Genomic DNA, 27,312 nt, shown 5'->3' on the forward strand with positions numbered 1-27,312 from the left:
TACGTGCTGGCGCCCGACAGGGTGGAAGCAGGGAGCCCACTTCTGCTCGTGCGAAGTGGGGACGTGCAGAGATCGCGAAGATTAGGAGCCTTTCAGGAAAAGGGCACTTCCGCGGCCGGGCTGTCTCCGGCGTGTCCCTGCGCTATATAAGCTCCGCGCAGCCGCGAGTCCGCCACAAGCCCGCTGACACGACAGGTGCCCGGAGCCACCAGGACGCTGCGCTCGGAGAGGATGAGCATCGCGGCGCTGCTGACGAGAGCTGCGCTCTGGGCGGCCCTGGCTGCGGTCGCCGCAGGTAACGCCGCCCTTTCTGCCGCTTTCTCTCGGCGGTCTGCAGGGAGAAGGTGTGGGTGGATAAAAAGCACCACTTGCGCTTTCTTTCTGATTGCTCTGGGTATTTCACTCGACGGGTTTGTTTCTTGGTTTCTCTGGGAGGGAAAATGCGTTTGCTGGAGTGATTCAGGGAAAAGTGATGCTTAATAAAGTTCAAGAATTCATTTGGGGTCAAAGTAATTGAAATATGATTTCACTCCTTTCTTCCATTCTATTTAATTACAAATAACATATTTGATTAGCGAGGATTTCGTTGTTTGAATTTTAGTTATAAATACGCCGGTTTAACTGAGTTTGTCATTGTGTTAGCCTGATTTTTCCAACAAAAGTGTTTTTTTAATCACCTTTTACCTTTATTTCTGTTCTTTCTCGAACGGCGAATAACACGAACAGTTAAGACAAAAACGATAAACGTTTTATTACGGGAAATCGTTCAAGGCATTTGTCTCTTTCTTTACCAACGTGTAGCTATTTCTGCGCCTCTCCCGTTGTGATAATCTAGGAGCAGCTCCGTTATTTTCTCTCCTTGAATTCCTTGAACCCGGACAGTCAGCTCTGTGTCTGCCGCGGTTTCACTGCAGCTCTAGAGCTGAACACGGAAACTGTCAAGCAGGCTTTGAGGAGCTGGGTCATGATACACATTCAATGGAAAGTAATTGTTAATGTCTCCACGCAAAAGAATAAGAGTATGCAATCAACAAAATAAGTTCCCACCCTGAGCACTTGGGACTCTCAAACCTGTTCATTTTCATTCTAGCAGAGCGCTGCTTTCAATAACTGAACTCCTGTGATTCAGCTTGATGATAAAGGATCTTAATACTTTCAGTTCCTAAAAACAACGGACTTTGCCTCCAAGCTGTTTAAGTTCGTAACAATAAAAATAAGTAATTTACGAACTTATTTCTACGAAAAATAACTTGCAAAGATCTCTCAAGCGATGTATCAGTCCAACTAAGCGCTGAATTAATCAAACTAATATTATTGATCTTATCACAGCACCAGAGCGCGGGGCTGATCCGATAGGTCTGTAGCCTCGATTCGGAATGAAAGACCAAGTCCGGCTGTATGGGCTGGAGAGCACCTTCGGCACAGCAAGAAGTCAGACTCGTCCTGGGGACAGTTTCTCCGAGTCGGAATCACCTGCACTGCTGAAATCGGATATCGGTTTGTACCGTGTAAACGAGTTAAATAAATGCGGCACAAAACGATATCCGACTTCAGCACTGTCGGTATTTTATGCTAGTTAAACTGAACTCTGAAAGACATTTAAATCGTTGAGTGCTTTCCTAACCTATGCATCACCCCCTACTCCCGAGAAACGGAACCAAGCAAGCCGATGTGTTTAACAAGCAGCAGCATGTTACCATCGCAAGAAATCCGCATTTGTTATAGGCGACGGCGGGACGTCTTTCTAGTCACACGGCCATTCAGCGGGTGGGCGTGTCTGGTACAGAAATTAATCGCCACATCATTCCAACCCAAGTCTGCTCATCAGTAATTGATCGACTGCTAAGAACTGTTTAGTCAGAATGAGTAAAGTTTTACACGCTGTAGGTGTTGGAAACTGTACCTGAGCAATACGATTGTTGTCATTCATGACTGACCAAAGACACAAGTTGAAATAAAACTCTAAACAGCTCTGAATTGGGAGAAATGGTGGGTGGATGGTTTGCTCTGGTCCTGAGGAGCCCCAGTCCTGTAGGTCACCTGTTTCTGAAGATTGGCAACAACCTGTGAGCTACTGATGATCAGCCCAACTGTTTACGATGGGCGTTATTCTTGTTTTGTAAGCTTTAGCAAATTTTATACCATATATTATAAATATATGGTATAAATTAACAGTTTGTATATTTATGATAAAAAGTCACAAGAACAATTTCCATTGACTGGGTTAATTGCAATTGTTAAAATATGTCAAAAGATCCAGAAAACCTTCATATAGTGTGAATATTCTCATATAACAGTATGTTTTGCGGCTGAAAAATGTAATTTGTGACGACACACATTCAGCAATCACAGATACCCTTCCCCATCAGTCTGTTAGACTGAGGGTTGACTGTCTTGCATTTAAGCTGTTTCACTGGACACAGTGGAGCTGATCCACAGCTCTAGAAACTGGTGTTTTAGTAATGTGAATACATTTAACCTACAGATGCGGCTGAACTGTGGCTCTCTGGGCTGGGGGTTAGTAATTGATCTCCACACAATTAGTTTCTGCCCCTTGAAGCAGGTGAGCTGATTAAGCCTTTTAGCAATTATTTCAAATTAAAATCCAAACATCTCACCTGCCTCAAACACCACAGCTGCACACCCTGGCTTCACTGGAGCCAGTTAACGTTGATCATGAACAGTTGATCAAAGCTCACATGTGGTCCAAGTCTTTCTGTACTGGTCTGCGAGGAGCTGCAGCCCCTCTGCACAGCCCTTTCCTGCTCTCTCCTGCCTCAAGCAGCCAGGTGGCTCTGCTCTCCGGGCTGCAGGAGCGGGCTGGAGCAGGCGGGCACGAATGCAGACCAGTAGCAGCTGTGGGGCTCAGTGTGTCGGGAGGAGCTGGCACAGAGCCCGGCTCAGACACACCGCGCCAGAGCCCTTCTCCATACAGGAAGATATCAAAGCCGCGCAGGGAGTCCGCCTGGGTATTTATAGACTCCTCTCTTCCTCGGACAACGGGCTAGTCCCATGTGTCCGGATCCGAGATGCACAGGGGGGCAGTACTACGAATCAGCCCTGGAAAACTACAAGTTGAGGAGTTTCCAGGTCCGCAGCTCCCCCGGGCCCTCCGCAGGATTGTGAGGTGTGCTCTGAGGGTCGCTGGAGATGCAGTGATAGAAACTGCACAAGTGGCTCACAGCACCAATTTCTGGAGGGTCACAGCTGCTGTTTCAGCTTGTCTTGTGAGCTTAAAAAAAGTTTTTTCTCTTTTTTTTGTCCTGTGCGCAGGGTTAGGCAAGTCTTTGGAGATCGTGTCCAACTCCGGAGACGTCGAGCTCGAAAACTCACATTTCATGGTTTGTAAAGGTAAGGATCCACCCGCCCACTCCCGTCCTCACCCCCTGTGTCCCGGGACAGCCTGGGCCTCCTCCTCTGTCCCACCTCGCAGACCTCCTGTGCCCCTCCCTCCCCCTGCAGCAGACGCAGAAATGGGTGGGATGGCGGGCGTCTTCTCTGCCTCTGCTTTGCCTCCAGCCCTAAACCCAGCTCATCATGTAGGGCACAAGAGCAAACTGTGTGGAAGAGCATGTAAGGCTGAGAACAGGTGATACGTCTTTACACAAAGGCTGGTGGGAGTGTGGAACAATCCGCCCCAGTCATGTTGTTCAGTCTGATATCCTGATTTCTTTTAAGAACCAGCTGGATGAGATTCTGAGATTAATGAGCTCCACTAACTACTAAACCGGCCAGAGGGGCTGACAGGACTCCCATCATTAGTATTTCCTGATTTCTGATTTCAGCCAGGGGAGGAGAAGGTACCATCACCTGGCAGAAGGATGAAGAAGAAATCGAGGATGACCAAGATAATTTTGTCATAACCAAGATCGACGAAGTATCATCCAAGCTGACCATAAAAAACGCTAGGAGAGAAGATGGAGGGACCTACATCTGCTCCTGTGAATTTGAGGATGGGATTTTGAAAAAGGCCAAACAGACTATCACCATCATCAGTGAGTGAAGCCCTACCTGCTTGGTCTAGTATCTAACCAGGATGGGATTCTCACATTTTGTACCAACTGTAGAAACATTAAAATGTCAGAGTCCGGGTGTTGGTGAAAGAGGAGCTGTTTATTCGTATGCATACGGGAGATCAGCTTGTAAAAGCTAGTCTCTCCGAACGGTTATAAAGTTAGTCTTTTTAAACAGTGTAACAAACAAAGTATTAGCACATACATTATATGGCTTGCTAACTGTCGACTCAGTCCTTTCCATTCTTATGCTAGTCTAACAGAAAAGACCTCCTTATATGGCACTTTGCCAGAACTCAGCATTCACAAAACATGTTGTTACAAGTTCTGCATAGATGTTATGTGAAATCATGAACAGACAGCAGTTGCTATGTGTTTCCTGCTGACAGGCAAAGAATATGCAGCTTGACCTTTAGGAGATACATTTTTTAAAGCATTTAGTCTAGATTCTTCACAACTGATTGGACAACTACAGAATAACATTGCTGCCACCCAGGAAAAAAAACATCCTCGTCCTTATCTCACACTGATGAGAAAATTATCTTGTAATTATACGATAGTAATTCTCATGTACATGTGATCACGCGATAGCAGAATTGTCATATATTACCTATAACGCTCCGTGCAGGCTTACAGTTAAGCAGTGGGAATGGTTGTATGTATAACTATTCATAACAGAACCATCATTGCTTTGATTTCTAAATCCCACAAAAGTGGTCCTTAAGCTCATAATGATTCTGTTCCTATTTGCTAAAAATGGCAAAACCCCAGTCTTCTGCAGCGCTGGACATTAACATGGCCATTAATCCGAAAGTGCCAGCCAAGTTCATGGTGGCTTCTCGATGTGTAACAGGTTGTACACACACTGACGTAAGCATTGCTATCTCGTAATTCCGAGATAAGGGGGTAAACCTCTGCACCACTGTGTTGTCCACAAGGAGCCTCCATGTTGTGAAAATTCTCCTTTTTTCTCTGAATCTTTTTTCCTTTATTTACTCGTCGTTTCCTCCTCTGTTCCCACCATTAGTGAAGCCGAAGATCCTGACCACCACTTCCTACTACGAGTTCCTCGCTGGCGAAGATGCCACCGTGCCCTGTGAGGTCACGGGCATCCCCATGCCCACTGTCACCTGGAAGTTCAAAGACAGGGGCGTGATTGACAGTGCTGACGGTGAGCCACCCGATGGCACTCAAATTAACCTTTGAACTGGAACAGGAAGGAGGACGGGGAAGTTATTACACGTTACTCCCCATCCAGCTGTTATGTCTGCATCATAATAACTTGTTGAAAATGTTCAAAATGGTTTAATTGTGTTTATGACTTTTAAAATTTCATGAGTGTGGTTCAACTGACAGCAAATTAAAAGTACAACTTATGAAATAAAGAACTGTTAGATGAAGAGGACTTGGCAGAATTCGTATCCAAAAAATATATAAAATGGCTCGCAACACTAAGAAATGTAGCACTTTATGATGCTTTGGCTTTGTTTGTGATGGGTTTCCTGTTAAAATCTGTAAGAAAGCTGTTCGAAAAGCTTCTTTAGACTGACTGACCGCACCCCGGTGCCCTTGGAAAGCGCAGGCGGGTGGTCATGTGACTGCGGTGTTGCTCGTGCCCAGTGGTACAAGAAGTCCTTGTCTCTCTTGTTTTTCCAGGCCGGATCGCTGTCCTGTCCGGCAACAGCCTCCAGATCCTGAACATCAGCCGTGTGGATCACGGCACATACGTGTGCGAAGCCTGGATCAAGGCCAAGGAGCGCAACGAGGTGGCCAAGCTCTCGGTCTCCATAGTGGTCAACGGTGAGTGGTCATCGGGAGACCAGCATTGACCGGCCTGGAAGGGGGGGGGGTAACTGTGCCAGGACATTCAGGATCAGGGGGAGAGGGGGACTTGCGTTCTGTTTCTGATTACACTGCCAGTGAATGAGCTCCGGTGTCCTCTCACAGGTTAACTGGCTTCTGGGGAAACTGGCCCTGGTGTGTGTGTGTGTCTGTGTGTGTGTGTGTCCTGTGATGGACTGTCGTCCAGTCCAGAGTGACCCTGCCTTGTGCCTGTTGCTTGCTGGGATAGACTCCAGCTCCCCTTGACCCTGTACTGGATAAAGAGGATAGGAAACAGTGGATCACAGTGAGTAAGGGGCTGAAGAAGATGTGAGCTCAGACACCAGATCAACAGCGCTGAACGCCAGAGATAAGGCCGAGACCGGTCTGTGTGTGAGTGGACGTGTCTCTGACTGTCCCCTTCCTCCCCTCCAGCTCCACCCCACATGAGGACCCATGAGCAGGAGAAGAGTGTGGTGGCTGGTCCTGCCTCCAATGTGTCTCTGACCTGTCCGGTCAGTGGACACCCTCCTCCGAGCATCAGCTGGGCCAGGTGTGTCTGAGCTGACCTCTCCTCTTTCTTCCTGCTTCTTTCTCTCCAGAGAAGTGGTGAGGTGTTACTGGCTGGTTACTGGCTGTTACCTCTGACCAGGTGGTTGTTCTGTTGTTCTTGTGCTCAACATGGCTTCAGTTCAGGCACAGCACGCTGTCTGTTGTCACTTGTACCCAAAGCCATCATGTCTGCCGGCTTCGCGAGCTCCTCTGCTCAGGCTCAGCACTGTGTTTGAGTGTTTTGGTGCTGCAGTAGCCAGTGTGTGTTTACTACCCTGCCTTCTCCCTCTCCCTGACTCTGACTGCCTGCAGTCCGGAGAGCTCTGACCGCAGCAGGTACCAGTTTAACTCGGACCACAGCGAGCTCATCATCCACTCGGTCAGCAAGAGCGACGAGGGGGTGTACAACTGCACGGCCACCAACGCCTTCGGCACTTACTCCAGCAGAATCGTTCTGGGAGTCTCAGGTACTGCCTGACCTGGCTATTCTGTCCTTTTAACAGGTTCAGCCTGTTGGATTTTCGCTTTGGCCTTAGAGAAATTCTGTCTGGGCATTTCTCCTGAATCTGGCTGTTTTTTCCTGCAACATCAAAATCTTTTCTGGATAGGTTTCTATAGGGTGGAACATCCTGTGTGGTGAGGTCAGAGATGGGGAAGTGATTCAGTGATGCACAGGTGGTGTGACAATGATTAACGTCCCCACAAGTTTCCTCCCACAGAAGCACCTTTGGGTGTAATGATTTTCTGAACAGTCAAGAAATAATCTTGGCAGAAACCTTACAGAAACAGACTGGCTCTGAACACAAACAGGAGGGCATGACAGAGCAGAAACTTGAAAAAAGAAGGAAGCAGGCAATATTAACAAATACTAACCTCTCTTAATCCACCCTGGCCTTCCTGATTTTACATCCCGATTTGGTGATCTTTCATATCTGTAAAGGAGGTTGCATTTTAGAAGTCCGGGTTTCTGCAAAATCGAACACCAGACACTGGATATTGGTATTACAGGATATGTTTCACATCTTTGAGGAAAGTTGCATAGACTTTATCTAGGAGGTTTAGAATAGTATCAAGGTGCAGGAGCCTGCAGCATGTCAGTCTTCGAATGCATCAGGCCCCACGGCCCCTCAGGTGTGTGTTTCTCTGCGAATCCTGACTGTGTCCCTCTCTGGGCTGCTCCAGTGAGGCCCGACGTCCAGCAGCTGGGTACAAGAGAGGCTCAGCCCGGCGAGACAGTGTCCATCACCTGCCAGGCCACTGGTGACCCCACCCCCACAATCCGCTGGGTCAGGAAGAGTGACGGCCAGATTTTGGTGAGTGGCACCATCCGGCAGCAGCAAATACGGACGGGCACCAATGCCTGCTTGGGGCTGCGGCAGGCAGGAGTCTATCCCAGAAGCACAGGGATCAGTGCAGGACTGCACACTGGACGGGACACCAGCCCACTGCAGGACACACTCCTGCACATTGTAGAGGCGCTATGCACATCAGTCAGAGTGTCTGAGGAGACTGGGAGCACCCATACAAACATGCAAACTCCACACAGCAGGTACCCCTGACTCCAAGAGGCAATAGGTCCGCGCAGACTGGTGAGAGTATCGTTAGGGATCAGCAAGCCAACGACACGAGAGCAGCTCAGACATGGGCAGATGCAGGGCAGGGCTTGCAGGAAAGAGGAAGGCGAAGGGAGGGGAAAAGGAGCCTTCAGACAGGAGGGCAGAAACTGGGGTTGGACCCCTTCCCCAGATTGTCACTGTGTCTGGGACTGACAGCCGTCTCTCTCTGTCGCTGTGTGCAGAGGCCTGGTGACCGGATGGACATCAGAGAGGAAACGAGGTCCTCCACCTTCACTCTGAGGCAAATTGCACCCTCCGATGGCGGCGTGTACACCTGCATCGCCAACAACACGGTTGGAGAAGCGTCCCAGGACCTCAGCCTGCAGAGTAAGTCCTGTTGCCGTATTACAGGAGCATCATAACACACAGCACACCTCGGTTTCCGTGTTGATGCGGGGTAGCCCCGTCCCACGTGTGTCTCCTGGTGCTGATCCCTGCGTCTCCCTCCCCGTCCCCCAGCGCCCCCGGCTGCGCCCCAGCAGGTCCGCGCCCACGCCAGCTCCACCTCCGTGCAGCTCTCCCTGGACGCGCCCCTGGCCGACGGGGGCTCCCCGCTACTCCAGCTGCGCCTGCAGTGGAGGGAGGTGGCAGCCAGCGAGTGGAGGCAGGAGCTCGTCGGTGCCGGCGGTAGGTGTTCTGCTCAGAGCCAGGGTGAGACGGAACAAGGAAGAGAAGTCAGAGACACAGGTGCTGTTTGGGGGGTGTGGAGAGGGAGAGGGAGAGAGATAATGGCAGGAAATGGCAGAGCACCCTGGTGGTGCTGCAAGGTCTGAGCCTGTGTTTGTCCGCGCAGATGCCCTGGTGATCACAGGTCTCCAGCCGTACACCAGCTACAGCGTGCGACTCTCCGCCATCAACAGGGTGGGAGAGGGCAACGTGTCCCAGGAGCAGACGGTCCGCACCATGGGCATCAGTGAGTACCGCACAGCCGCCGGGCCACCCATCCAGACACAAGTAGAGCAGGGCTGTGACTGGTGCCTTCTGACCTGAGCCGTCAATTCAACAATTCACCTAAATCAGCTCTTAACAGGAGAGGAGGCTTGGAGGTCTTTTACAATCACTACAGCCAAACTACAATTTCCTATAAAACTTCAAGCCTGGTTAGAAGTCTTAAGAATTATTCAGTTAATTAAATAATTAGACCAGCTGTGACTGAGAGTTCTGGTGATTTATATCTCAAAGATCTGAGTATATCCTGCGTGTTCCAGCTCCTGACTGTGACTGTTGTTTCTGTTGTTTTTATCTGCTGGCTCAATTCCATCTCCCTTCATTGGCTCTGCCCATCTCTCCTTCACCCAATCACTCACTCGCAATCACCCGACCTCCCATATGACATCATCTTCTTCCTGGTGACGTCATCTCACTCCACGATGTCATTCCCATCGGCTCCCGCCCTCGCAGAAGGTAACCTAGCAACAACCACACCGGCCACCTTCCTCTATTGTTACCATTCTCATGCTTCCAACGTTTCACGTGCCAGGGTAGTGGAGTTTCTTCTCTGGTTCATAAGCACAGCAAATTATTAGAACGCGATTTTATCCTTTCCTGGTAGTTTCTCTGTCTTTTACTGTTCTGCAGTGTCCAGTGTGTGTCCACCTCTCTCAGACTCACTGTGGGGCTGCTGCTCTGCAGTGTCCAGTGCTCTTGAGTGTGTATCTTCTCTGTCTCTTTTCAGGGGAGCCTGACAAGCCTGTGATATCTAAAGAGGGAACGTCTGAGGGCAACACCTACAGGATTCCCTTCAAGCAGCTGGACGATGGGGGCAAGCCCATTATTAAATACATTGTCCGCTACAGATCGGTGAGTGAGACCAGCCCCTAATCCCTTCACCTGCCTTTGCGTGGTCTTCTCTGATGATGGGCTATATCAATGGAAAGCCCTCCTGATGCTTTTTCTGTGATAAATTGGCACCAGGAACAAGTTCTGGTTTTGAGAGCCTGCAGTCCGTACACACTTTCTAACTGCAGGGTGATGGGGGAGCTGGAGCCTGTCCCAGTAAGCAACAGGTGCAAGGAAGTGTACATCCTGAACGGGACACCAGTCGATCACAGAGCACACAAACACACACACACTCCACTCACACCAGGGCCAGGTGGGTTAGTGACTATCAGCCCCAGCACACTGGGGGGACGTGGGGCCCAGTTCTCACTCGGCGCCTGTCTCTGTGCCCACGTCCCTGCAGGAGGACAGCCAGCTGGAACAGGAAATGGAGCTCCCGGCGGACTCCAAGGAAGTGATCCTGATGGACTTGGATTATAACACGGAATACGGGGTGGAGATCCTTGCTGTCAACTCCAACGGCAACTCTGCTCCGGCCAACATCTCCTTCCTCACCCCCCAGCCCATCTCCACCAAAGGTGCGTGGCTCCCCACCGCGCCCAGCCTCTCTCGGAGGGGCCGGCCCCTCCAATCCACCCTGCTACAGAGTTCTGTGGCAACTGGCTCCTTAACTGTTGGACTGAGGGCGGAGTCAGCAGAGCAATTCAAGAGCTGGTGGCAGGAAGTCCTGCAGGGGAGCAGACTGGAGCGACCGCAGGCATCTCTGCTGTAAGGTGCTAACAACAGCCAGGTCCAAGATCTCCTGTGCCAACTTCTCCCTCTATCTCCCTCCCTGTCCCATTCCTTCTCTCTGTCTCCCTGGCTCATTCCTCCCTCCCTCCTCATACCTTTTTTTCCCTCCCTCCGCAGACGCCAGGTCTTCCCCTCAGAAGTCGGGCGTGGGCACGGGGGGCATTGTGGGTATCGTCATGGTGATCTTCCTGGTGGTGTTGATCGCCGCAGATGCCACCTGCTTCTACACCAACCGCTGCGGCATGCTGATGTGCATCGCTGTCAACCTGCTGGGGCGCAGGCCCAGAGGCGCCAAGGGCCTGGACCCGGAGGAGGCCGAGATCTCCACTGTGTAAGTCCAGTTAGACAGCGTGTGGGACACTCTGTCCCTAACAGCCAGTCTCCTTTCCGTGTGTGTCTGCTGTGCTGCGATCAGTGCTGTGGGACACTCTGTCCCTAACAGCCAGTCTCCTCTCCGTGTGTCTCTGCTGTGCTGCGATCAGTGCTGTGGGACACTCTGTCCCTAACAGCCAGTCTCCTCTCCGTGTGTCTCTGCTGTGCTGCGATCAGTGCTGTGGGACACTCTGTCCCTAACAGCCAGTCTCCTCTCCGTGTGTCTCTGCTGTGCTGCGATCAGTGCTGTGGGACACTCTGTCCCTAACAGCCAGTCTCCTCTCCGTGTGTCTCTGCTGTGCTGCGATCAGTGCTGTGGGACACTCTGTCCCTAACAGCCAGTCTCCTCTCCGTGTGTCTCTGCTGTGCTGCGATCAGTGCTGTGGGACACTCTGTCCCTAACAGCCAGTCTCCTCTCTGTGTGTCTCTGCTGTGCTGCGATCAGTGCTGTGGGACACTCTGTCCCTAACAGCCAGTCTCCTCTCTGTGTGTCTCTGCTGTGCTGCGATCAGTGCTGTGGGACACTCTGTCTCTCTGTGAGCACCAGCAGTTCTCTGCCTGTCTGTGCCATTACACGCACTCTTTATTTTCACTGTCCAAGCATCAGCTGTCCAGCTCCTCTGTCAGTCTTGTCCTCCAACGTGCATGAACCCAGATCTATCACTGCCCCTGGCTTGCCTGCCCTGGGGAGCCCACCCGCGGCCTGCCCATCACCTGGGGCTGTCCTGTGTGACCCGCCTGCTCTGAGCCTGTGCGTCTGTGTCCCTTCTCTTCAGCCGCAGCGAGGTGAAGCTCAAAGGGGTCAGCACCCGGCGGTGCAGCGTCCCGAAACCGCAGATCGGGGCGCAGGCCGAGGTCACGTGCGAGAAAGCGCCCCTCACCAAGTTCGAGTAGGTGACCCCCCCCCCAATAGGGGGGAAGAGGGTGGACGCAGGACACTGCGCTCCATGAAAAATGGCCGTGGGGTGACTCCGGAGCCCGGTTAAGGGATCACAACCCCAAAGCAGCACTGCTTTCCTCAAACATCCAGCCGTGGGAGAAATGAGCAATGTTTCAAGGGCGTGATCTGGGCCGTCTGCTGTTCCCCGTCGTCCTTCCTTGCACGCCCCCTCATCCTCCATTGTTGCTGCTGGTTTGGACCGTTTTCCATCACAAATAACTGATCCTGCAAAAATAGGTTCTGAAAATTTACAGAACGACACTCACTGGGGCAGAGTGGAGAAGAATGTTAGCAAAGGGATGATCTTTAAGCTGCTTTGTGTCTCCCATACGTATGGGCTAACAGCTTGCAAGGCCTAAAACTGCAGACAGTTTCACACATCCATCTTCTGGGGCGTGACCGGGGGAGGAGAATTAGTGTGGCACAGTCATCTGAAGCCCATTGCTGCTTCAATGCCTGTGCAACACGTCCCTCAACATCCGTCCTGGTTAACAATCAGCCTATAGGAGGCGCCCCTGCTGCAGCCCCTGCTGCTGGGCTCAGGACAAGCAAGGACTGACATGAGGGGAACATCAGGAAACAAGGCGGCGTGGTTCTGTCCCAGAGGAGCGCGCTGCTGTGTTTGCACAGCTGGAGTTTGAGCTCGGCGGCCATTTTTCAATACCCACATGGCAATAGATCATTCAAGTGTTGCCGCTCACCTTTATTGAGGCAGAAAGTTGCCTGCCATCGGAATTGGGCTTTCGGTTTGCTTGTTTTAAAGAAGTTGGGCGCAGAGGACGATACAAACGCATGCACCTGCCATTAGTAATGTCAGCATGTATCGTGTCGTGTCCCCTGATGAGCAAAGCATCCTAAAACAGCTTGTTTCTCCTTCCTTTGCTAGGAATTTGCCGCAGAAGAAAGAGCAGTCAAACGCTGCCACCTTCACTGAGGCTTGACGCTGCTGCCCCGCCAGGAAGTGACGCACCTCAAGGGCAGCTGGGATTTGTAGTCTCACAGTGTCCCACAGTTATAGACTACAACAGGCAGACACACCACCTCACAATGGTAGCCTAAACATCTCTACAGAAATGTCCCAGTTATCTCTTGATGGCTATAATATTCTGGAGAGAACTGGGACATTTCTGCAGAAGCCTATAGGCAATTTCTCAGTTATCTGTGTAAGGTCAAGGTCGTTCCCAAGACTCCAGGATCTAAGCAGCTGGGCTATGTTGGGCTTGTAACACCATTACAAATAAACTGATACAGGAATCACTTTAATCCTGACATGTTTTTAAAAATAGTGCTGATAGTCCTATGATGGACAGCAGTATTGTGCAGCATTGCGCAAGTCCAGTTTTCTTGCACGGCTCTTGACGTTCCCAGATTTCTCCTTGTTCCAATGGGAGTAGCTTTGGGAATAAAGTAGGGCTTCTAGCCTGGAAACAAATGTATTGTTTAGTTCAATTTTGCTTTCCGTTTCCTCAGAATGGTGTGGGAGAAATTTGATCCGGATGGGAGAGTTCTCCAGTGAAGAAATAGAAATTTTAAATTAAAGTGTGACTGATGTCAGCTGCATTCTTCTACCATTTCCTTTCCCAATTGGCCTGATAGGGTGAGAGACCCCTGTTAGCCTTTTACCAAGCACACTGGTCACCCCGGGGTCAACTAGTCCCGAAGGCACCTCTGAGAGGAAGTGGCGTAGGGGAAGAGTTTCAGTGTCACACCACAGGTCTGGCCAATGAGTGCGACACTGAATTCCTTCCCTGGGCCTCTCCCTGGTCCTGAGCTTTGAGAAGTCTTTTTTGAGGCGGTTTCTGTTTGTTGTATCCCATTTAAAACAAGTAGGAGCCTGAAAGCAACCAAAGGCCACAGATGAGCAAAACGGGAGGGTAGATGTTGAAATGCTCTGGCCTTATCAGTCCTAAAGAATATGTAGACTAGGTTTACTTTCTCCATGTAGAGATTTTATTTGAACAAACCAGCACTATCCAGGAACTGCCACACCCCTTGTACAGACAATCCCTCTGTCTCTTTCTCTCTCAGCATCTTTAATTAGATGCCCCAGGAGCCATATTAATACAAACCCCTGTCTCAGAATATGAAAATCAGTGGGGGACCCTGAGACCCCTTGCACAATTCTGATAATGGCTCAGCTCCGGGGTCACCCACCCCGTGTCTCGTCACTCCAGGGTGACATCAGCCTTAACTCTCTCATCTCTCAGAGGAAACAGCAGCCGTGTCAACACAGCCTGTACATAACATTCCCTTTGTTTAATGAAGGCTGTCCAGGCAGGAGCCCTTAGTCTGTACTCACAGCTGACCCTCGGGACTCACGCAAGCACTTCGTCTTACTGCCTCTATTTATTGGGTGAAAATTGTGTAAGCGCAGCTCCTTTTATAAGCTATGGAAACTTTTATGTGTACTATATTTATTGATGTATATGTTTATAAACGTAGCGTATCTTCTTGCTGATAACACAAGGAATTACCATTCATGCTGGTAGTTCACTGCTTGCCGTAGACTTCCTGTTTTATTTCTGACGTTTCCTGCGATTCCGCAGAAGTGTCTGTTATGTCTGTGTATCAGGGCAGTCAGGAGACACCAGGTTTGAGTGGTTGTGCTGCAGCAGAGTGCTCTTCTATTCCCCTGTGAACATGTGTCACTCCGAACTCATTAAAACCCTCCATTAACACAACTATTAACCCTTCCAACACCCCAGCCGACTCACACTGCACTCTTAGCAGTCCAGGTGAAGTCCCCGCTGGCCGATGAGAAGGAACTGGGGTGGGACTGATATCTGCGTGACACAGGCATCCGAGTCCCATCAGCAAAACCTGTGTGAAGCTCAGATGTGTCCCCCACCTCCCTGTGCAGGCATTTCGGAAATTTGTTATTCATTAAACACTCGACAGCTCTTTGGTCTTTGAGCGTTTCAGTCTCTTCCTCCTCAGCACAGAATTCAGTTCTTTGATCCAGAGGATTTTGGAAAGTGTGTCAGACCTTCCCCATGCTTGAAGTCTGAATGAATGATTCGATCACCCCTATACATTTTCAGTAGAACAGTCTGACATTTGCCGGCTCTCGTATTGTATTGGAGCCTGATCCCTCACTGTGTTTGTGAAACTGCCTCCAGTGGGCCGTTTCTTTATCAGCATTTCAACCACAGTGACATTTCATCACCTCCTGTTCACTGTACTTGTAACCAAACGATCTCTCCTTGTATTTTGTACAAATAAGACTGTTTTTGGACTTTGCCTATTTTGTATCATGCACTGTACATTGTGTGTATATACACTGTTATTATATGCATTGTTTTGTAAAATAAAATATCTCAAAATTGAAACAAACAGCATTGTCTCAGTTTGCTCAGTTCCAGACCGCAGGTCCAGGCTTTCCTGCTCGAGGCCAGAGCAGCTGATAGATTTCCTCCCTACCAGAAGGAACACGGTTTCAGCAGGAATGAGCAGAGCTCCGCTCACACTCACAAAATTGTCATCAGTAAAATCACCTGCTTTCGGGTGTTAATGCCTGAGCTCCGTTCATCAATTAACAGCCCCCACTCCTCCAGTGAGAACCCTGAGGGGCACAATTGTTCAATTTCCAATCACAAACCTGGCGTAACTGGAACAGTGGCAAGAGACCTAATCGTGATTCGCACCAGTGGTTGCAAGAAATGCTGAGAATGTTAAACAGCTACTCTGTAGGGTCTATTTGTTAGATGGGTTATCTGTGTCTTTTGAACACAACGTTTTGTTCAGATGGAAGATAACACGTTTTTGAAGAGAAGAATTTTGTTTGTTTAATTTTGTTTGACATTTCTGCGGTTTGCCCAGTTGGGCAAAGGTTTTGCCATTTGTGTTTATAGTTTTGAGTATAGGGAGTGTAGTCTCAAACAATGTGTAAACGATTGTGAAACACTCTTAAGAAGACAAGAAAAAAATCACTGATCGACGTCACTGCTGCAAAGAAAACTACAGTTCCCAAGACGCCCTGCGGCATACGTGACGTCAACGGAAAAGCCTCTGATAAAGAGACGCGGTGGCGGCGGGAAGTAGGAAATGTTTCCGAGGTTCAAAATAAGATGCTGCCGTTTGTTTGACCGGGTTGAGCGAAACTAGGAGAAAAAAAAGGTATCAGGCGGTTTATTTATTTAATCGTGTTGTAAAACCGTTTCTGAGTGACTATTATAATGAAAACTATAACTGTAATAAAAACTATTGCTTGCATTTGTCAAGTTTTTACAAATACGTTTCACCCGTGTCTCCTCAGATAGTGGTAGACAGCAGACAGAATGGGCAGCAATAATATTTCGACACTATGTCTTTCCTGCATATCAGTAAAAGGGTCTTCACGCTGTGTCTCTCGGCTCACGGAGACAAGCGGAAGGTGAAGTTAGTAGCTGAGTGTCGTGTCTGACTGCGCGGAGGTCAGAGGCTCTTGTGCTGTCTGGCTCCTGTGCTCGTTTCCCTTTGCTCACCGAGAGCCGAGCCTGACCGGCTGCGTCGTGAGTTCACAGCCGCAGGGGACGGGACACTGGAAGACGCGCATTCAGACGGTGAAACTCCTGCAACGTCTTACACCGTCAGACTCGCGTTGCGCGGCAGTGGTGCTGGTGTTGGTCTGTTTATGTGCACTGCAGTCTGACCCGCTGCAGGCTTTGCACTGGGGGCAGTCGGACTCCGGGTGCACAGCAGTCTGGTCCACTCCGGGTTTTGCATTGTGACCACACTTTCATCGCACAGCGGGGGACAGGCTGCTGTGTGGGGTGTCTGACTGGAGACCCTGCGGAAACCATCTGATCCACGCTGTGCAAACAAAACGTGCTGTGGGCAGTCCTTAACTAATATTCACTCCTCGTCCCGCAGTTGCCTATAAAACCTGGTGGATTGCAGCCCATCCAGGATCAGGAGTGAATACCAGTGTTTGTGCTGCTGCTGACAGCCAGCCCTTCTCACCCGAGGCTGGGAAACTGGAGCGGACCCAGTTCATGCCTGGATTTGACAGGATGGGAGACAAGGATCTGCCACAGGTGCTGAAGCGCTGGATTGTGGAGGAGCTGGAGCTGCCGGCCCGTGACCTGCCTCCGGACAGCTACTTCAGGACGTGAGTGAGGCTCCGGCATGCCCACTGCAGTGGCTCTGTGATCCGTTCCTGGTTTTACAGTGCAGTATAAGCAAGATTGTAGAATAAGAGTGATGTCTTCCTGACACCACACACGCAGCACTTATTTTTTTATGTTGTTTTGTTTTTTGCTTATTTTTATTTCTCTGTTTCAGGTTGTGTCTGGGTCAGGGTGCTGACATCTGGAAATACATCACTCGGCACGTTTACAATGAGGGGTGAGTGGGCTCACTGACGCACTTTTGCAACTTGCCTGCCTGTTGGAGCTGCATCTCTCCTCCAGTGGATGGAGACTCTGCTGTGGTCCTGCAGTGCTGTCAGTGAAAGCTGCGTCTCTCCTCCAGTGGATGGAGACTCTGCTGTGGTCCTGCAGTGCTGTCAGTGAGAGCTGCATCTCTCCTCCAGTGGATGGAGACTCTGCTGTGGTCCTGCAGTGCTGTCAGTGAGAGCTGTGTCTCTCCTCCAGTGGATGGAGACTCTGCTGTGGTCCTGCAGTGCTGTCAGTGAGAGCTGCGTCTCTCCTCCAGTGGATGGAGACTCTGCTGTGGTCCTGCAGTGCTGTCAGTGAGAGCTGCGTCTCTCCTCCAGTGGATGGAGACTCTGCTGTGGTCCTGCAGTGCTGTCAGTGAGAGCTGCGTCTCTCCTCCAGTGGATGGAGACTCTGCTGTGGTCCTGCAGTGCTGTCAGTGAGAGCTGCGTCTCTCCTCCAGTGGATGGAGACTCTGCTGTGGTCCTGCAGTGCTGTCAGTGAGAGCTGCGTCTCTCCTCCAGTGGATGGAGACTCTGCTGTGGTCCTGCAGTAATGTCAGTGAGAGCTGCGTCTCTCCTCCAGTGGATGGAGACTCTGCTGTGGTCCTGCAGTGCTGTCAGTGAGAGCTGTCTCTCCTCCAGTGGATGGAGACTCTGCTGTGGTCCTGCAGTGCTGTCAGTGAGAGCTGCGTCTCTCCTCCAGTGGATGGAGACTCTGCTGTGGTCCTGCAGTGCTGTCAGTGAGAGCTGCGTCTCTCCTCCAGTGGATGGAGACTCTGCTGTGGTCCTGCAGTGCTGTCAGTGAGAGCTGCGTCTCTCCTCCAGTGGATGGAGACTCTGCTGTGGTCCTGCAGTAATGTCAGTGAGAGCTGCGTCTCTCCTCCAGTGGATGGAGACTCTGCTGTGGTCCTGCAGTGCTGTCAGTGAGAGCTGTCTCTCCTCCAGTGGATGGAGACTCTGCTGTGGTCCTGCAGTGCTGTCAGTGAGAGCTGCGTCTCTCCTCCAGCGGATGGAGACTCTGCTGTGATCATGGCCCGCTGTAGTCCAGCTAACGGGATTTTTGTTTTTCATTGCAGGAATGTGAGAATCATGCAAGGAAACCTGCAGTGGTATCCTTTATTAAACCTCCTGGTGCCATAATCTGTAGTGCCTGGCTTGAAGCTCTCGCTCATTTGGAATTCTGTAAAGCTGTTTAAACTAGAGTAAAGCAGAACAGCCTGAGGAAGAGTGAGTAGGAATTTACAGGCTCAGCACCATGAGCATTTCTGTCACAGTCATTGTGGTGTTGGTAAAGATTGATTGGAAGAAGGGGGGATCTAGTTTTAAAGTCTCATCTGAAATGTGACCCCTCACCCAGGCAGAAGATAAGCCACACGTCGCCTTGCCTTCTAACCCAGTTCAGCCGTGAGACAGTCTGCCTCCTGGGCCTGTGCTGGTTTCATGAGATCCGTGTTGCTTCCACTCTGCTCAGGCAGGTCCGTGCTGCTGTGGTCACAAGTCTTGTTGAGGGAGGAGGGCTTAGGCAGTGTGCCACACGTGTCTTCCCTTCCCTTTTCTTTTCTTATTGAAAGGGTCAGTCTTTCCAGACAGCTGCCTCGACTGGGGAGGCCCCATCGTGTTCATCAGGGTTTAGGGCTCGGGCTGCGCTGAGAAAGGCTTTGCTGTTGTCTCGTGTTTGAACGGGAGATGTCAGATTCCTTGACGGAGCACTTTCAGCTACAAAGTCATGCAGGATTCGGAGGTAAATTGGAACTCTTTGATTGTTATAGATTCAGATCTTAAGAGTTTGGCTGAACGGCTTGATGCAAGTTCTTTTTTTTTTAAAAAGAGACCCAGTGTAAAGTTGCTCTCTCAAAGCCTTGTGTGAGCAGTGATGGTCGTGGCAAGGGCACCCTTCTTTGACCTTTGACCCTCGCCCTTCTCCCTGTGCTCAGTGGCGGGGGAGGCGCGTGGGGCTGTAGTATCTCACTCCCGCGGGTTGGCAGGTGCGGCGCGGCGAGGGCCAGAGTGAGGCGGCGCGGCGCCGGGCGCTGACCCGGGAGATCGAGGAGCTGCGGGCAGAGCTGGTGGAGCTGGACGCCCAGATCGAGCAGTCGCAGGCGGAGCTGGGCAGCGACGGTGAGGCCTGCGGGCACAGCAAGGGGCAGCGGGGGGGTGGTATCCCTCCAGAGGATCAGCCGTTCGTCAACCGCGTGTGCAGTTTAAATCGCGAGAAGCTAAAAAAATCAATCAAACTTCAAAAGCAAAGACTTCTGAGTCCCAAAATAGTGGGAGAAATATGCAATTTAATTTCCTTATGGATGATCTTATAATAGTTATTTTCAATTGTTGCAGTAATTAGTGAAGATGTTTCTAGGCAAATATTCTTCCAATTTATTATTAAGAACATGAGAATTGTCATGAATGTTATCAGTTGTTTGGTTAATTTTAATGAATATTGTGTTGAGGGCCGGTCACAGAAAGACTCTCTAGCTTTAGCCAGATGTTGGAGAAGAGCGACAAAAATGTTTCGTGGTGTTTGGGAGGGGTCTGGTCATATATTCCTCGCCTGGTGGTCGAGACCCCACCTTTGGGCATCTTGTGGAAATTCGTCTCCAGTTCCCTCGCTCTCCCTGCTGTCCTCAGACAGGGCTGTGGGTCAGTGCTGGGACCACTGCTCGGAGGCCAGGCGCAGGAGGGTCCTGCTCCAGGCGATGGGAGTGCGCTGTGCCCAGGAGCGCCACTCTCTGTGGCAGGATCGCCGGCGGATCAGTGGGCACTGCCAGGCCCTGGCGGAGCTGGCCAGGTAGGGTTCCCCAGCGGGGCGCTGCGCGGGCTGTCACCCTGTCTGTCCTTGTGGCACAGCAGCAGACAGGGCGCTCTGAATGTGAAATGAGACTCCTCACCCGTCTGTGGATGCAGGGGTCACTGATCACCCCTGCTGACGCGATTCCTCTGGAGCAGGATCAGGCCTTCGGGGTCAGAGGTTCAAGCTCGGGTCACATCGCTGGCTGACCTGGGTCATGCAGGTGGTTTCCCCAAGACTAGGTGCACACAAAACACTAATCCCTACAGGGAGAAACTGCGTTCAGCACAAATTCTCCTGCCCGGAGCTCACTGATTGTCTTCAGGTGTAATCAGGAGTCATTGTCTTACATTCTTCTGCATGATTCCCAAACCCGCTGGGTATATAGTATAAATAATGGTCATTTCACAAATGTAGTGAACCCTGACTCATCTAAAAAAGATGTGTGTGTTCCAGAAACTAAATTTTAATTGTTCACCATTGCAGACTGATCTCCACCTGGTATTATGTTTTGGATATGAGGTCTTGTAACAGGATGGGATTTTACTGTAGGTCAAATGCATGAGAACCCTTTTCTTGTCTTTCAGGAAAGCAGAAGTGGAGCTGGTTTTTGGGGATCCCTCTGACAGCAGCACAGATTCTCTGGGGTCCACAGGCCCTGAGCCCCAAGCTCTAGTGAGTGTGACCCCCCAGACAAGGCATGCCTAATCCTGGCAGACAGCTCTTACTTTCTCCAGATTTGTTGTCTTAGATTGATGTTAATCGTCATTGTTCTGGGGAGAGGTAAAGCATTTAATTTCAAGATGTTGGTGTTTTGTCATGACAGTGTTCTTCATCTTTGGATATCATGAAGATGGTTTCTATTGTGACCGTATGTGTTCTATTGCGATAGTCTACAACAGTCCAGGCTCCTAACCTGTGACCGTGCAGGGTAGATTGTGATAGCACAGCTCCTGTTGTGACAGTGTGTGTTCCTTGGTGTGTCTCAGTGTGAGGTGAGAGAGCTGTGTGAGGACAGGTTGCAGTTCTTCTGGACCCTGCTGGAGAGCGAGCTGAAGGCTGCCCCCTTGAGTGGCGTACAGTAAGTCATGTTCAGGAACGTTTAGCAGCAGATAACTTCTTTTCTTTCCACCCATTTTCAAACTGCTTCTCCCAGTTCAAGGAAGCTGGAGGCTAGTGCAGCAGGGCACACCCTGGACAAGAGTCCAATCCAGCTAGGCCACACGCAGACACAGACACACACTCACACCAGTCTTCCCAGAAGCCAGTTAACCTACCAGCATGTCGCTGGACTGTGGGAGGAAACTGGAGCACCTGGAGGAAACCCACGCGAACACAAACTCCACACAGACGGCACCCCAGGAATTGAACCCAGGGCCCCAGTGCTGTGAGGCAGCGGTGCCGACCCCTGTGCCACTGGCTGCCGTTTAACTCCTTTTTGTACATGAAAATCATCCAGTTTACAAAGCCGGTCGGGCGTTCATGTGGACAGAAGGGAGTCCTGACTCATTCTTTGGGAATTTTGTTTTTCTAAAGTGCAAATGGTCTCCGTTTTAAGATGCCTTTTATATGTCAGTGGTGTAGTAAATTGTAGTTAATGTACTGGAATGTCCAGTCAGTCAGTGTGTCTGTATTAACCCCTCTCTCTCTCCAGTCTGTCTCAGGAGGAGCGCAGTGCTGTGTTTCAGCGTTGGCTCAGCTCAGTGGAGGTAGGAGCCTGTTCCTCTTGTCTGAGGTTTTGCAGGGTGTTTAGAGTGAGAATGTCGGTGGTAGGAGGGCGTCTTTCGATCACTAGAAGTGCTTGCATAGGTATTCTATCACGCTTTCCATTTTTTTATTCTGCTTTTTTTGGATCTTTGTCTCCTGCTTTCTGCCTCTTCCCCGGGCAGGACCTGATGCGCACCCACCCTCCCAGCCACTTGCTTGCTGCCCTGCAGCACCTGGCCTCCCGGCAGCAGGGGGCGCTGCAGGAGAAGCTGGAGCAGCTCGACTTGTCGCGGGACGTGGCGGCTCTCGGGTGAGCAGCGCGCTGCTGGCTGTCTGGACCAGAGGGCCCATCTGTGTGCGGCTCTAAGGTTCTTGGGGAGATAATTAAGCTTTTTAGAGGGTTAATATTTTCTTCAGTGGGGTGCAAGTTCTCTCCTGCAACTCTGCGAAAGTCTGTGGAGTGTCAGTGGACCTAGAACTTCAGTGTCAAATTAGCAAAGATTAACAACTTTTTTTATTGCGCTGTATAAAGTAGGTAGTAATGGATGGATCGCATGGATGTCGAGCTCCTGTCTCTTCTGCAGTACGGCAGAACTGTGTTCGTACAGCCCGTGGCGCTGGAGCTGGACCGTCTCCTTACCCACAATGCATCAGTAATGTGTCCCTGTCCTGCCTCAGGTTCCGCTACGAGAGTGACCACCTGCTGGACCTCTCCAGGGAGACGGCGGCAGCGCTGCCTTCAGTCAGGCTGCTTCTGCAGGTACCTGTGGCCCGCAGTACTCTGGGAACGAGACACTACACATGCACACGAGACACAGGGTTCCCTCGGCCGCGGAGAGACGCTCACTGCGTTTCACAAGGAATATCGTGCTCCTGGACCCCAGGGCCTTGTTGGTGCACGGTCCCCTGTTGGCAGACCTAATGGGCTGGAAATGATGTCCCCTGCCTCACTACCCCAGAGCATTCAGCTGCATCTCAACAGCACAGTGAAGTGGCCCAGCCAGCCGTGATGCACCAGCTCATAGCTCTTATGTAAAATGTCTCCTCTTATTTGTTAACTCCTTGAATGTTTGGAATCATGTTTCGTATGATGCTTTGTAACCTTGACCAGCTATCAATGTCTGAGGCCTGGAAGTACTCCCCCCTTGATATTAGTTTTAAATTCAGTAAAACAGGAAGTCCGGGCAGAAGGGCATTGTGGGAGGGGGTGGTGGTGGATATTCTCTGGTGACCTTTGACACCTGCTGCCCTTTGCAGGAGGCCTGGGAGATGGTGGAGAGGTGCCAGGTCCAGCTGGCGGCATTGCGGGCGCAGGACAGGCAGCAGAGCGCCCTGCTGCAGGCCAGGAAGAGCGAGGCTTTCCAGGCTGCGTGCGCCGGCGACGCCCAGGTCGAGCCCCTGCTCAGGTAACGTCCCGCTCGGCCGCCGTGATGCGCTGGGTGCTGGCAGGGTTTGCTGTTGTGGGGAGGCAGCTGGGTCTCTGGTGATTCTCCTGTGTGGGTTTTTGTAACGTTGTCTTCTGCCGAACCGGCTGCGCAGGGCGGCGCTGGAGCTGGAGCTGCAGCTGGCCATGGAGACAGCGCTCCGGGACTCCCTGCAGCGCCAGGGCGAGGCGCTGGAGCAGGGTGCCCGCAGCCGCAAGGAGGCCCTCCTCGCCCTCCAGGCCAAGCGGCAGAGCATCATGGACTTCCGGCAGCTGGTGGTGAGTGCGACCCGGAAAGGATCGTTGAGGGCAGAAGTCGCCATTCCAAACTGACAGCGATTCGGATTCTTCTTAGCACTGGCTCACAATTTACCACACATGAAGCTCATGTGAGTTGTGTCTCTCCTTGAGTGGATGGAGACTCTGCTGTGGTCCTGCAGTGCTGTCAGTGAGAGCTCTTGACTGCTCTTACTCCATTTTTTCCACATTGCCATCAATCTTCCAGGCATGATGTCTCTTGTAGCCAAGAAAATCTATTAGTGAGGTTGGGTGGAGGCTGAGAAACCCTTAAATTTCACTTGGTTATATTTTTTGCGGACTTCCTCCTTCTGGAAGGAAGTACTGCTGAATAGCATTTTGCTGGTGCTGAAACAGTGACGAGGTGTTGAAACGTTTTGTCATTTCTGGAATTTGTGTTTTGTTTTTTGTTTTCTCTTGAGATCTCCCATTTTTGTGCATCCATTGTAATTCCCTTTTCTGTTTTATAAATGTCATTCTTTGTTGAGAGATGAGGGGTATGAATGGCTGCCCTGTGCAGTGTGCTGGTACAGCAGTGTAGAAGCTCCGGTGCGTGAGATCTCTCGGACGCAGGTTCTGTGCTCAGTAGTGTTCCCCCTTTCCGTTCTCACAGGACCGGAAGCAGGAACAGATCCGCAGTCTCATCAAGGGAAATTCCACAGCCAAGTCCGAGCTCTCCAGGGTCCACGCCGAGGTACCCCTTTGCCAGCCTCCTCTGGCGGCCCCTGTCTGTGCCAGTTGGCCTGTGTTGCACCCCAGAAGTCTCCTTACAGCCGAGCTGTGACCCCAGACTGCCCTGTTGCCCCTACCCTCGCTCAGCCGCTGCAGTGTGGTTAATTGTAATCAAGTGCAGCGCCTTACACAGCGGGCGGTCTCCGCACCGCTCTGGCCAGGCTGATGTTAATTTGGTGCAGCGAATGTCCTGCCCATCGGGAAGCGAGTCTGGCGTCTCCTTGCGTCGCCCTCCCAGTGTCCTCTGCGGCGGGCCTTGAAGTTGCCACACGCCGCCTCCGCCCTCGGCTCGTGACGCGGGTCTTGGTCCCCCCACCCTCCAGGTCCACCGGTTCGTGCAGGAGAAGTTGCAGCGCCACCAGGGGGCCGTGGAGCAGGAGGCAGGGGCTCTGCACAGCGCCGTGTCCCAGGAGGTGCGGCAGGCGGCCGGAGTGTCCCTGGACGAGCTGGACCGCCGGCTGCTGGACGGGTGAGTGGGGCTCTGCGGCGCGTCCTGAACCCCATTTCGGACGCGTGCGCTCAGGGGGAGGCCCCCGAGGACAGGAACTGTCCTTTAAACACGTTATAATCTGCCTGGGTTCGTGGATTTTGTATCTTCGTGGGCTTCCGCTAGTGAGCGGTACGTGAGCCTTGTGTTGGGAGAAGCGGGCCCGGTCCGCTTTTGAAGATGCGTGTGTTTCTCCTCGCAGTGTGCAGAGAGTTCCCGCTCGCAAGCTGTCCGTCCGCCACCTGGACTGCCCTGCCCTGCGCCGCGTGAGCGACGGCCTGGGCTTCGCGCTGTACAAGGTCAGTCTGTAGGTCTGTGTGTCGTTTTCCGTAATCACATCATAACGAGAGGGGGCCATTGCCGTGTGGCCTGTTAGCAGGTAATCGTTCCCAGGATCCTGGCTGGCCGTCTTGTTCCACGCTCCCACCACCCTTTGTGTAAGGGGGTGTTCTTGGTTTACATACCGGTGTCCTCAGGTTCGTGTTCCCCTCATGCCGCAGTTCTTGCCAGTGGAATAGGTTGACTGCTGCCTCCCCTCCCTCAGGCCCCAGAGCAGCTGATGCCCCTGGCCGTCTCCATGCAGCTGGAGCTGCGTTTCCTGCGCAGGCTACTGCAGCTGCATACCACCTGCATGCAGCGCCGGGATCAGCAGGTGGCGCTGCTGCCAGCCCAGGACATGGAAGGTAAGACGGACTGGGTGGGGGGGTTGCACACGGAGGAGGGATCCCTGCGATCCAGGTATGTGCTCTACGGGAGCTTAGTTGGGAACCCCACACAGCCAACAGTACTGCAGCTTTGTTTCGTTCCTTGAGACGTCTGCACTGCAGCTTGATTGTAGATAAATACGTTTATCTACAATCAAGATACGTTTGGCTTTTTCCCCAGCTGGAGCGGAGCTTTGTTTAAAATCTGCCGAAAGCCAAGCTTTAGTGCGCAGGTGGCTAAAATAGGACCATGGCCTATCTGCCTGTGTCCGGTTTGTGAATTGGAAGCTCCAAGAGGTTATAGTGAAGCTTGCGAGTGTAGGAGGACAATTCTTATTAGAGTTGCTCCTGTTTCACAGAGGGCAGACTGAGGCACTTAAGAGCATGAGAACAGTTACAAATGAGAGGAACCCTTCCAGCCTGTTGGGCAGATAGTAGCTAATTTATCGATTAATTGGAGCCAATTCATTAGCGGAGCTCGTCCAGCTGGCCCCTGAATGAACTATCGGCTGCAGCCACGCAGCTGGGTTGGTCGTTCCCCACTCTGGCAGCTCTTTGTGTAAAGTGCGACCTGCTCTGGACCTGTGCTGCACTCCTGTCTCCCCAGCCATGCTGCGGTGCGTGCGGACGGAGGACCAGGCACGCGTGCGGGACCTCCTGCCCCAGGTGCGTCTGCTGTCCCAGCAAAGTGCACAGTGTCTGGGGTACGGGGCAGAGGTCAAGAGGGCCATCTCACACTGGTGAGGCACCACCATTGTTTTCACAGTGTCTGTACTGATCCCTCTCTCTCAGGGCAGTGTTAATGTACTGGAGTCTCCAGTCAGTGTGTCTGTACCGACCCCTCTCCCTCTGTGCAGGTGGGAGCAGCCGGTCCAGTTTGTCCTGCCTGACCAGCGCAGAGGTGGGCTGACCCTGCAGCAGTGGCTGGAGAGGTGGAGGCTGGCAGCCAAGGGGCTGCAGTGAGGAGCCGCCAGCACTGAGCTGAGGAGCTGAGCAGACACGCAGGCGGCTGGCCTGTTCACACAGCTGCCCCTTGCAGTGCAGAGTCCCGAGACCTGCCCCCACACAGACTGCAGCCATGGGCACTGCTGGCCAGAGAGGCCTGTGAGTCTGTGATAGCTGACTGGTGTGCTTGTCAGCAGGTTGGTCATGCTGACCAATTTCTCCCTTCAGGTTTTTCTTTTTGTGTGTGCGTGGGTGGGTGTGAGTTTGCATGAGATCTGCCTGCTGCTGCAGCACTTGGTGTACCCAGCTGTGTGAACAGGCCTGCTGGCACTGGGCTGTGTGAAACCTAAGGCCCAACCTCCTGGTCCCGCTACTTCAGAGCCCAGGAAGGTCCTGAAGGATATTTCCTGTTATCCTCACTCTCGGTTTTGTAATAGATCCCTTTCAGTCCAATTTCCTTGACTGGAATGTTCCAAACTGGCCCTCGCGTTAGCACAGCCCATCTGAATCAAAGCCTGTGGCTTTTTCTCTAAAATAAAGTAGCTTGTAATTGTCTCTTGCCTTTCTGTCCCCTTGTCCACAACTATCCTCTTAAGAAGGAAAAACCCTTTCTCTTGGGAGCTGAGCAAGAGCTACAGCACACAGTAGTGTAAATAATTGAATGCTGAAAAGTTGGGCTTTGGAAAGCATGCATTAGAGTGAAGTAGGTTTTTTTGTTAAGCTGAACCATGATCACAGACCAGGAGAGTATCCTGACACTCCACCATGTCATTGGAACTAGGCAGCACAGCAGCCCAGAGTCTTGCAGGAGAGACTGTGCTGTAGCTGCACAGACATGGCGGAGAGACTCCCCTCCCGCCCCTGTGTGTGTGTGGGCTCCGTCATTGCTTTGTGAAATCCAAAATGCTTCCCAGGGGCTCTGAAGCTTTCCGAGCTGGCTTTCATCAGGAATGGGGCAGTTCAAATCTCTCTCAGGGGAACTCTCTGAAGA

The 27,312-nt window shown here is 51.6% G+C and overlaps 2 protein-coding genes across 2 annotated transcripts; both read left to right on the plus strand.

The window, feature by feature from the left end:
• Positions 1-180: 180 nt before the first annotated feature.
• On the plus strand, positions 181-15,212 carry ncam3 (neural cell adhesion molecule 3). The gene is made up of 16 exons (XM_088905222.1): positions 181-295; positions 3,274-3,351; positions 3,786-3,995; positions 5,041-5,184; positions 5,670-5,813; positions 6,270-6,387; positions 6,699-6,853; positions 7,569-7,699; positions 8,185-8,329; positions 8,462-8,629; positions 8,796-8,915; positions 9,678-9,802; positions 10,185-10,359; positions 10,691-10,904; positions 11,722-11,835; positions 12,772-15,212. Exons 1-16 carry the CDS (start codon positions 232-234, stop codon positions 12,824-12,826), a joined length of 2,160 nt encoding a protein of 719 aa, XP_088761348.1. The 5' UTR covers positions 181-231; the 3' UTR covers positions 12,827-15,212.
• A 688-nt stretch (positions 15,213-15,900) lies between these two features.
• haus5 (HAUS augmin-like complex, subunit 5) lies at positions 15,901-26,877 on the plus strand. Its single transcript, XM_088905193.1, has 20 exons — positions 15,901-16,001; positions 16,737-16,974; positions 17,148-17,210; positions 18,318-18,350; positions 18,958-18,982; positions 19,227-19,359; positions 19,867-20,026; positions 20,614-20,701; positions 21,016-21,107; positions 21,681-21,735; positions 21,916-22,043; positions 22,412-22,493; positions 22,991-23,139; positions 23,273-23,435; positions 24,067-24,147; positions 24,509-24,654; positions 24,875-24,971; positions 25,217-25,355; positions 25,984-26,116; positions 26,234-26,877. The coding sequence occupies exons 2-20, from the start codon at positions 16,859-16,861 to the stop codon at positions 26,337-26,339; spliced, it is 1,989 nt and encodes a 662-aa protein (XP_088761319.1). The 5' UTR covers positions 15,901-16,001; positions 16,737-16,858; the 3' UTR covers positions 26,340-26,877.
• The last annotated feature ends 435 nt before the right edge of the window (positions 26,878-27,312 follow it).

Source organism: Atractosteus spatula, chromosome 25, assembly GCF_055471065.1.
Source record: "Atractosteus spatula isolate fAtrSpa1 chromosome 25, fAtrSpa1.hap1, whole genome shotgun sequence".
NCBI lineage: Eukaryota > Metazoa > Chordata > Actinopteri > Semionotiformes > Lepisosteidae > Atractosteus > Atractosteus spatula.